Source organism: Artemia franciscana, chromosome 18, assembly GCF_032884065.1.
Source record: "Artemia franciscana chromosome 18, ASM3288406v1, whole genome shotgun sequence".
Classification (NCBI taxonomy): Eukaryota; Metazoa; Arthropoda; class Branchiopoda; order Anostraca; family Artemiidae; genus Artemia; species Artemia franciscana.
Window position 1 is genome coordinate 3,585,415 of NC_088880.1, and position 10,688 is coordinate 3,596,102.

Below are 10,688 nucleotides of genomic sequence, written 5' to 3' on the forward strand. Positions count from 1 at the left end.
TACCACGAATAGTAAAACTAAACCAAAATATAAATTTAAATGCCAGTACTTCTGCAGGATAATAAATGTTACAACAGAAACTACAAAGAGCAACGAAACCTCCCGCCTCCCAAATATTACAAACGATAATAATATAGAGACGACCACTAACGGAGTAGCAGAAACCTCAAAATGTACATCTAAAAAATATGAAACTACTACCTTCTGGGAATCCAATACCCAGGACGAAGAAACTACATCGGAAACCGAATATACCACAGGAATAGAAATTCGAAAAACATTCCCCACAACTATAACCACGACTATTGATCCACTACCAATGGTATTAGACCCCTCAATAACAGATATTACTACGGATAATATCCCTAACATATTAATACCAGGTAACAACGACGAAATCTTGATAGCGGTTTGACAGCCATATAGGTCTACTAGTTGGGTATGGACATCTACAAAAAAAGGGAGAATACAAGTTAGATGGCAAATTCCTTTTGTTGACGTCGACTATTGTAGAACACAATGTATGGACGAAGACAAAAAATGCCAAGATGAATATCACTGGAGAAAATATTGGACTATAGACGGTAAAAAACTTGTGCACGACTGGCAATGGCTGATGAGCCAACAACAAATGAGTTGGAACTCCTCCCAGAATTAACTATAGAAAATGCTTATAAAATGCCTACTCTCCAAGCTTTCCTGATATTATACAGACAAAGGTTGGAAGCATTATTTGAACTTTTTAAGGCAGAAATACAGAAACTCAAACAAAGTACGACCCGAATATTTGGAGTATTTTTCCGTAAAACTAAATATAAAAGATCTACTAGCCTAATCCCAGTAATTAGAGAATTTGCTTCTCGTTTATTCGATTTGTCTACTGAAGAAGATTTAAATATATTAAGAGATAATGTTAAAAGATTAAATACTGCCATGAATACGACACTACATGTACAAAAAATACAAGCGAGTATAGCCAAATATCAAAAAGATAAAATTGAGACCTTATCAAAAAAATCTCAAGAACAGTCAACACAACGAATTATTTAAAAAATGAGGTCGACAGAGTAATTTCTGATTCCAGTTTAAAAACAGTTTCACTTGACATTATTATAACTTCATTATTGAATTTAGCCACAGATGTCAGTAAATTTGAGCTTGCGTTATTTGAATTAACAGGAGGATCCCTTTCCTACGACTTAGTAGACCCCTCAGACCTAAAGACCATCCTAAACAAAATAAAAACACACTTAACATTTGGCCTCCATTTACCAGTAGAACCAGAAGTTGCTAATCTATTCTTATATTATACTAAGCTAAAAGTACATATTACCGAAATTAATGAACAACTGTTTGCAGTAATTACAATCCCACTAATTAATCAACAGTCCATATATGATCTATACAAAATATCTACTTTTCCCATTAATATTAAAAAAAACCATCTCCTTCATGAGCATTACGCCTGAAGCAGAATATATGCTGATTGATCAAGACAGAAGAAAATATGCACTAGCTAATGCCCAGGATTTAAAAGAATGCGTCTCATTTAAAAATTTAGTCTGCCAACTAATGCTACCTATATATAATGTAAAAATAGGATCATGCATGCTAGATCTCTTCCTAAAGGAATCACAGCAACAAGATATTCCTAACTCATGTGATGCTTTAGTAGGAAGTACAAAAAGAGAAATCTTCATTAATTTACGAAATGACTTATGGCTATTTACAGTACACAAAAAGACAGTAGGAACTCTATCCTGCTACAACAATACAGAAAAGATTGACCCCAGTTATCGAACTGAAATACTGTTACAGGACGTTGGAACGATTACTATAAAACAAGGTTGCAGACTCGTGACAAAAGAAACAACTGTAAAAACACCTTTAATCACAACTAGCACAAATGTTATGAGCCCAAAAATAATAAATTTCCAATGAATAAACTTGTCTTATACAATACCGAACATGATCAACAAAGAATGAAAAATATCAATATGGCCCAAGATAAAAAAAATTAAGGGTACTATGCAGTTAGCAAAAATAAAAGAGGCATTAGACCTACAAATACCGTTGTTCACGACCAAAGACCAAAGATTAAAGTACGTGGAAAGTCAATACGGATTATTCTCACGAAATTCGTGGTACAATATCATAATCACTATATTTATGGTATTTCTTATATCTCTAACAATAAGAGCGCTACTCACAATAAACTATGGAAAGCTCTTGAGACGAAAAAGGACAAAAAGAGATGCAATTGAGGCACAAGAAATGCATCAATTAAACCCTACAGCTCCTGATGATATTTAAGCCATTATGATGGGAGGATATAACAGTACAGGAAAATCGAGGTCTTTTCCATACATTCATATATCCCGTCCCTACCTTAAGAAGTATTGTTGGTGTAAATTAGCTAAAAGGCTACGATGCAATATATTGCATTTCTTTTTGGCGAAATTACATCAAAAATAGAAATATTTGGCAAAAATTTTATGTAAAATACGGACCTCTGACAAGTACAAATTACTTGTCCATTTTTTAATATATGCAAGAGAATAGAGGTTGTCTCTCTCATTTTCAATATTGAGTTCCTAAGACAAAGTATTCCTAATACATGACAGTGGTAAATCTATGACGCTATAAAATGACGTTTCTTTTCTACAAAGTCATGCGCTGGGAATATAAAGAATTAGAAACAAATAAAAAGTAAAATAAAACCTCTAAATTAATCGTGTGCTTAACCGTTGCTTTTGAACAGTGTTTCTCATTAACGTAACAAAGTATTAATACGTTGCCACATTATCATATACTTAATCATCCTTGAAACAAGTGCAATCAAAAGTCACAATAATTAATGTTAATTACAAATATTCTATAACAACGCTTTTATAATTATGTACTATTATTGCTATTCTGTTTAATAACCATATGATTCTGCCTGGAAATATTTTATTACAGAATTTGGTATACTCTTGACATTGACCGACGATACGTCATGATCAAAAAAACTAGAAAACACCTATCATGATTTATCAACCGCCAAAGAATGCCCGAAAAACACATCTGATTCAACCAGACAGCTATCACCCAAGTGACACCTCAAATAGCGCCATCTATTGTACTACAATCTTTTTCATCTTTCTGACTGAACAATGTTGACTAGAGAAGACGTAACATCCAGCCAGTGGGTACAGGCACAACATACCCACGAAGACACCACAGATGATAACCTAATTCAATATGGAAACCCAATATCAGCAACGTCACAGACCCAGATGAAGATTTATAACAGAACATCCTAAATCCTAGTTTCATAAACTTAGGAATCAACTACAAAGTAAGGTCTTAAATACTACCTCAGTTGATTCAATTAGAGACAACAAAAATAACGCTTAAAATGCAGAAGAGAGCGGGAACGGGACGGAAGAGCCGTAGTACCGGCGGTACTTTTGTACTTAAACTGCTGGGAATAGGTGTTCCAAGTCTTGCACTTCCCATTTTGTAAAAGCATAAAAACAAGACAGACTTACAATTGCTAAATTTTTAAGAAACAAAAACACTTAAAGGTGATAGATTAATAAATGACATTATATTAGTTCAATCAGTAAATAGGGCAAAGATACGAAAATTGTGATTGGTGTGAAAATAACATTCCAAAATAATAAGTGATGAACAATTAAAAGTGCCAAATAGTGAATAGTTTAAATTAAATAAAAGTACCAGTGGTAACTTTTTTTATATAATGTTGTATATTTTACACTTTATTGTTAAAATACCTGGGATCAATTGAAAATTAAATACAACAGATAAAATTATTTATAATTCAAATAAAAACAAACAATTGGAACCAGGTATTCACATGTAAACCTTGTTCATGTCAAGTGATGTAAAATTAAATTCAAGTGTAAGGTGTAGGTTCAATACAAGGTGTAGGAATATATACATTTTCTTTAAAAAATCATTTTCAGAGGTGAAAGAATTAAAAAAAAATATTTTGACAATAAAGGATTTTAAGAAAGCTAAAATTTAAGGAAAGAGAATGTTCTGATTGACGAGGGCGTCAATCTACAGCGGGATAGGGGATATGTAACACATGGACCAGCAACCCCCCTCCCCCTTACAGAACTCAGAACCAAATCCCTCATTTGTTCACTTTCGAAAGTTTTAAAAAAAGAATATCTTATACATCTAAAGATTTTAAAATGTAAATTCATCATCTCATAGGATTTGTGCTTTTGGCACAAGTTTTACAGCTAGCAAAAAAGATACTTTTTACCTTTGGCATAAGTTTTACAGCAAGCAAAAATGATACTTTTTAAACTATCAAAATTGGATTCAAAAATGTAACTTTTGATTAAAGCCAATCAGAAACCAGATTTCTATTCCTGGTTTGGTCAACAAACTAGAGGTAAAAATCCTTGTTGTAATAAATCTTTTGCGAGGTGGTTAGGCCATATGTTGGATAATTAAAAGAAGAGTTGTATTGCAACATTTCTGAGGTCAGTCTACCCAGTGCTCAATTTAGAAATCCGGGTTGATTCTGGATATATAAGGTGGACCTGGAAGTCAGGAGATTATTCAGTACTCTGTCTTTGATGCGCATTATACTGCTAACTCACATTGAAGTCATTTTACCTGAAGTTGTATATGAAGTAAGAAAATAAAATCATTGTCAATTATTGTGTTTGTCTTTGAGTCAAGGTATCAGGTACAGATCCTATTGTCTATTGGATCGTCCCCAAGGGAATCTGCCCAACTCGGAAGACCTGAACATCATGATAATGATTATGTCTTTATGGTTATAGAGATTTGTCAATAGAACCCTCCCAATCTATATCCCTTAACTACTAAGCTCCCATGTTCCAATTAACGTAACTTTATAAGAACTCCCCCCCTCCCGTAGCAATAGTTTATGAGTGGATCATCACTATTTACATATATACAGGAGAGTTTGGTTTTATTATTGGGTGTCACTAGATGTATTGCTGACTGGGCATGTTTGAGGGCTAAAAGGGGTGGGTGTCATCTAATAGACCCTCCAGATGATACTGGTTTGTCCCATTACATCTTCCATGACTTGCTGCTCTAATTACAGTCAACACCAATCTTGAAGCTTTCAACTGATCGATACAGTAGATTTGCTGGGTGAATTCCACAGTGGAATGACATAATTGTTGAAGAACTTGAACTCCTTGGGCTTTTTGCTAAATTTATGCAGTTTTATGGGGTTTCTTTGTGTTCCCATGTATTCACTGTGATTCAAAATGGGCTTAATGGTGTAACTGGTCATCATCTTAAATGCAAGGATGACATCTCATCTCTCTCTAAAGTACATTAGGGTAGGCAATTAAATCTTTTCTAGTTGTTGCTTCCAGGAGATTTGTTGTTTGGCAAAAGCCAGCTTTGTTGCTCCATCCTGGACCTTCCCAAGTATCATCATGCCACACTTAAAGTGCTTAGTGGCAACAAACATGCCAAACTCAAGATCGGGACAAGCAAGGGCTGCATATAGCTTCTGGATAACTTTCAGTTGGAAGCTTGTCACTGAACACTTGATCAAACCAAGAGCCTTGTTTGCCTTAGCTGTTTGGTTCTGACAGTGACTATGAAATTTAAGCCTATTTTCAATGATTACCCCAAAAACACACTCTTCCTTGTCATTCTGAATGGGCATACCAGCACCTGTAAGAGTCAACCATGTGATAACTATAGAAGGGGTTGTTTGGACCAAGATGCAGGACTTTGCATGAATTGAACTTGAGCATCCAGGTTATAGCCCACAAACAGAGCTTGTTTACATCTTCTTATAGAGAAGAGCAATATTCTGTTGAGGCTGCTGGACCAAATAGTTTGGAATCATCTGCATAAAGTTCCAAGCCATTCTTGCCAACCCCAGGAGCATCATTTAAATAAAAGTTAAACCGTGTTGGGCCTAGTTTGGTCCCTTGGGGGATGTAACTCTTAACATGAACTGGTATTGAGTAGATGAGGTCATCTCTTTCATCATATACATGAACAATCTGGGTTTTATTAGATAGGAGGCTATGGATTCATATGGCAACATCATTGTCTATCTGATATGCTGACACCTTGATTGTCAGGTAGTGGCAAGACATTTTATCAAAGGCCTTAGCTTGATCCAGTAGGAACACATTGACTAGAAAACCCTGCTCAAGCAGATCAGTTAAAGATTCATAAGATAGTATTAGATTTGTTTTGATAGATATCACCTTTCTCAAATCCATGTTGTCCACCAGAAAGAATACAATTCTTGGTGATATGCACTATAATTGTGTCCCAGACTATCCTTTTGAAAAGTTTGGCCACAGTCAAGGTCAGGCTAATAGGCCAATAGTTCTCAGACTGGGTTCTAGATCCTTTCTTTAATATTGGAGGAATTATGGCTGTCCACTAATCTGCAGGTAGGCTACTAGTCTGAAGGGACAGCTTGAATAGAGAACAGAGTGGCTTGGCTACTGTATCTGCAAGTTCTTAAAGGATCCTGGGATGTATACTGTCTAGGCCTTTAGCTTTGTCAGGGTATAATTTATTCAGCCTTTTTTTAAATCTTGTCCATAGTGTCACAATTTTTTGCACTGGGAGCTTGACCACCCTGGGAGCAGGGTACTGTGGCTGATCAGGGGGGTCCACAAGAAGTTGGATGCACATGTGTTGTTCAGAATATATGCAATGTCCTCCAAATATTCCAACTTTTTCCTTCAGGATTGAGCAGGAATGAAATAGTTTCTCTACTCTTATCCTTAACAGATATGCATCTTCAGAATCTCTTTGGGTTGTCTTTGATGTTCAATACCAATTTATCTTCATAGTCAGCAATGAAGTGCCTAGTCAGTAGCCTTGGTTTATTCCTTGCTCTTGCAAAATGATCCCAGTGGTGTGTGCATTTGCATTCCCAATACTTTGAAAAATCCTTCTTCTAACTGTTCTCAACCATTTTAATAGGCTGGTTAAGGTATGGGAGTGTTTTTGGCGTCTTCAGGAATGATCTTGAAGTACATGTCCACTCAGCTTGGAGCATAGTTCTTAAAGTAGCTCAATGTCTCCTTTGGCAATCACTTGGTCCCATTCTACAACACGTTATATCTCCCTGATTTTGCAGTAGTTAGTGTAAGTTTGTTCATTACAATTTTTTGTTTGTTGACTAAGCAGCAAGTTATGGCAGATATGGTCACTGGCACCAATGAGAGGGAGGTACTCAGTGCTCAATAACAATTCTTGGTTTTTAGTTATTGTTAGATAACCCAGGCCCTTAACCTATTTGATATCCAGTAGATTCAGATCTCCAAGAAGAATGAAGTCCTGATTATCATGATTGGATGCTTGTTCAGTGAACTGGATTAGAGCTTGGTAAGATGCAAGGGCATCTAGGGCTTCTATAAATGCAACCTATCAGTAATGGTTTACCCTCATTAATAATACTGACAACTTAAAATTCCAAGAGTTTGCCCAGAAAGAAGAGCATTCTCCTGCAAAACCCTGATTTTTCTATATATTAAAAGCTACTTTTCATTTTTGGGAACTTAAAAAAAAAACTTTCTAAAATATAGTCACTTGGCCTCACAGGACTAAATAGAAATGGATTCAAGTCTACTAGCCTACTTAAATATGCTGTGCAACACAATGTGCCTTGTAATTTGGAATGATGATATATGGAAGCTAAGCTATGATAATTTAAAAGTGTTTGACATACCTCATTTTTGCAACTTCTTAGGAGAGCCAAAAACAGAAAAAGTTTTTCAACTGGGGTGGCTCTGAAGAACAACACTAATGGAGAAAAAGGGAACATATTCTAAACCAAATTGTAGGCTTTTTCAGTGTTATCAAAACCTATATACCTTGTACACACATAGTTATAATAAGTAGGCCTAATATAATGTAGTTTACTGTTTAATATAGGCCTATATTAAGGTGAGTTGTACAATTGAGGATACTTAAATTATATTGTAAAAATTGCCCTCTAGTAGCCTACTTAATGCTGTATTTAAAAGCAATATGAACTGAACATTACCAATGCTTTAACAAAGAGAAAAACAGGAAAAAAGCAATGTCATTCAAAGGACAAATTCTTGTCATTTTTTAAGCACTGACAATGTCCTGTTTGTACTATATTTATTGATGTTGGGTACACTTTTTGCTGAATTGTCAGATTATTGGGTGTTGCTTTCTTCAAGAAGTTTTGCTATTTTTATCTGATCTAATGGACTTTTAAGACACATTTCTTTGTTACTTTTTATTATAATTTGAACTTCTATTTATTTTTATAAACAGACTTTATTGGAAGTTTGGACACTTAACATTCTCATTAGGCCTGCTAGCCAACTCTGTGTTGGCAGTTGCTGGGTCTAATTTCTGTTTCTTATGCATGATTCCTGTTTTATTGTTTCAGTAATTGACTACATGGACTCCTGTAGGGACAGATGATGTAAAGAAATTTCTGCCTAGATTAATCTAGTGTATATATATAGTGGAGTTTAAATGTGTTGACTACAATTAGGCTAGTCTACATACACTGTTACAAAGTAGGCCTGTAACAACTGTTTTCTAAACTTGTTTACTTCTCAATAGCCCTAATTCCAGACTTTGTCATGGAGAGAAATCATTAAATAGGATCTAAAGAGGAACTATACATTTGCTTTTTGTAGCCTAGCTAAAAAAAAATGTACATCCTTATTTGCAGACTTTTGGGGAATTGTCATGGAGGGAACTTCACCTTTAGTTGACTTGAAGTGCTCAGAAGTATAGGTGGGAGTATTGCGCGGTTTCTTACCGCATACCGCATACCGCATACCGCGTATATCTGGGAGCACAAATTCTTTTCCAGTCTTCGTGTCATACACATACATTTTCTCAAATTTCAAAGTACTTTTGCCAAGCTCAAGAGCATGAATTCAAGAACACCAAATTATTTCGTTTCTTCGGGCAATAGCGTTGTTAGTTCAATCTGTGTTGCCGAATATGTTTTGCCTACCATAGAGTTACAAAGTAATATGTGATATATAATTAGAATATTGAATTACTAATATTTTAATCAGTAGCTCTATTGAACTCACTCTAATGCATTTGTTGGCCGGAACAGTCCATTACCTAATTTGAATTTAGCATTTACTATGCGTTTAGGATTGGTAAAAACAATTTGATGCCTTTTTTTATGTTCTTTACGAATACAATAATAGTTTATACCGCAAATTCAAATTGAAGCACTTTTTGACCTAACCTAACATAAACTAACTTTATTATAAGCAATGTTGGCCCTAAAAAAATGTAGTATTATTTTTCTTGAAAACAACCAAGAAAACGGCGCTAAGAAAACGTAGTATTATTTTATCAAAAACGACCGATAACTCATATTTTAACTTTTGCCTCAGTTTTAAGAGCTCAAAAAGTCCAAGCTCAAAAATTTGCAGTAGAAGTGAGTATAATATTCGTGAAGAACATAAAAAAAGGCATCGAGTGGTTTTTTTACTCTATTGCCACTTTAAAGTCGGTGCCCCCTTTATACCCAAGTGTAACCCCCAGACCTTAGTTTAACCTTCCCAGATCAAATGTAGTTTCTACAAGAAAAAGTCTTTTCAAAACTAAAATAAGCCTGCATAATTCAAGTGTTCAAAGAAACAGGTTAGTTTTTATTAATATGTCTTTGTCTTTATGGTAACATATGTCTCATTCATTTTTACATGATTTAAAAAAATCAGGCCCTACTTTGCCCCCCCCCAGGATTTTGACGAAATTACGCCAGTGCTGGAAAATCACTGCCTTACTAACAAGGTTACCGCTATTTAAATAAAAAAAATCTATATAAGACAAAAAAATCTATTTAAATAAAAATCTAAATAAGAATTCACATTCTTGATGTTTCGTGTCTCTCTGAACAGGTCACTTGTTAATGTTCCTTCGGCAGTCCAATTTACTTTCACAAAGAGCAATCAAGCCTTTAAACGATTTTACCATACAAATTCTGTATCTATTTCAAGGGTATATGGAGCTTGTTGGAGTTAAAAACACAATAATTATTTTGAGATGTTCAAACCACAAATTCTTTGTTCGCTCTGTTGCAAATCTTTCAACCGTGTATCTCTTTGTTCTTCGCTTTTATTTTTAATTCGTTCTACTCCTCGTTTCCATGTACCTTGTTACCATATATTTCTTTATTCTTCTGTTTGGTTTTGACTCATTTTAATTCTTGCTGCTGCTTATCTTCGAAACGGATATTTCTTTTTTCTTCATTTATGTTTTTGACTCGTTGTAATTGTCACCGACGCAAGCATTCCCAAGGTATGTTCCTTTGTTTTTTGTTTTAACATTATTTTAGACATTTTTTAAAAATCCACTTTACCTTAGTTGGTCGGTTGAGTTTTGTCATATTTGACGGTGTAGGTTGTTCATTTGTCCTCTATGCATTATAAATCTGATTAAACATCTTCTGTGAATAGACTAATTACACTTGGTATTTTATATTTAGTTATGTTCCTTTGGAAACGTGCTCATAAGTGTAACGTCAATCACATAATATTTCTTGTCAATTATATGTTTTTTGTGTAATTTTTCCTGCTTCATAGTCACTAAGAACGCTGTAACCACTACAGAGGCAAAGTGCTCAAAAGTGCAACATCACTAACGTATTTTTCGAAAATTAAGGCTCTTAACGAATATTCTCAAACTCGTGA

The 10,688-nt window shown here is 34.7% G+C and overlaps 1 protein-coding gene across 4 annotated transcripts in view; it reads right to left on the reverse strand.

The window, feature by feature from the left end:
- LOC136038510 (polypyrimidine tract-binding protein 1-like) overlaps positions 1-8,943 on the reverse strand; it is a 35,053-nt gene extending 26,110 nt beyond the window's left edge. The window contains exon 1 of one of the 4 annotated variants that reach the window (XM_065721604.1): positions 8,735-8,943. In XM_065721604.1, coding sequence (XP_065577676.1) covers positions 8,735-8,867 — 133 coding nt within the window. In that variant the 5' untranslated portion in view covers positions 8,868-8,943. The remainder of the gene's footprint in view (positions 1-8,734) is intronic. The other 3 variants (XM_065721605.1, XM_065721606.1, XM_065721607.1) reach the window with 3 other exon arrangements.
- Positions 8,944-10,688: the final 1,745 nt, after the last annotated feature.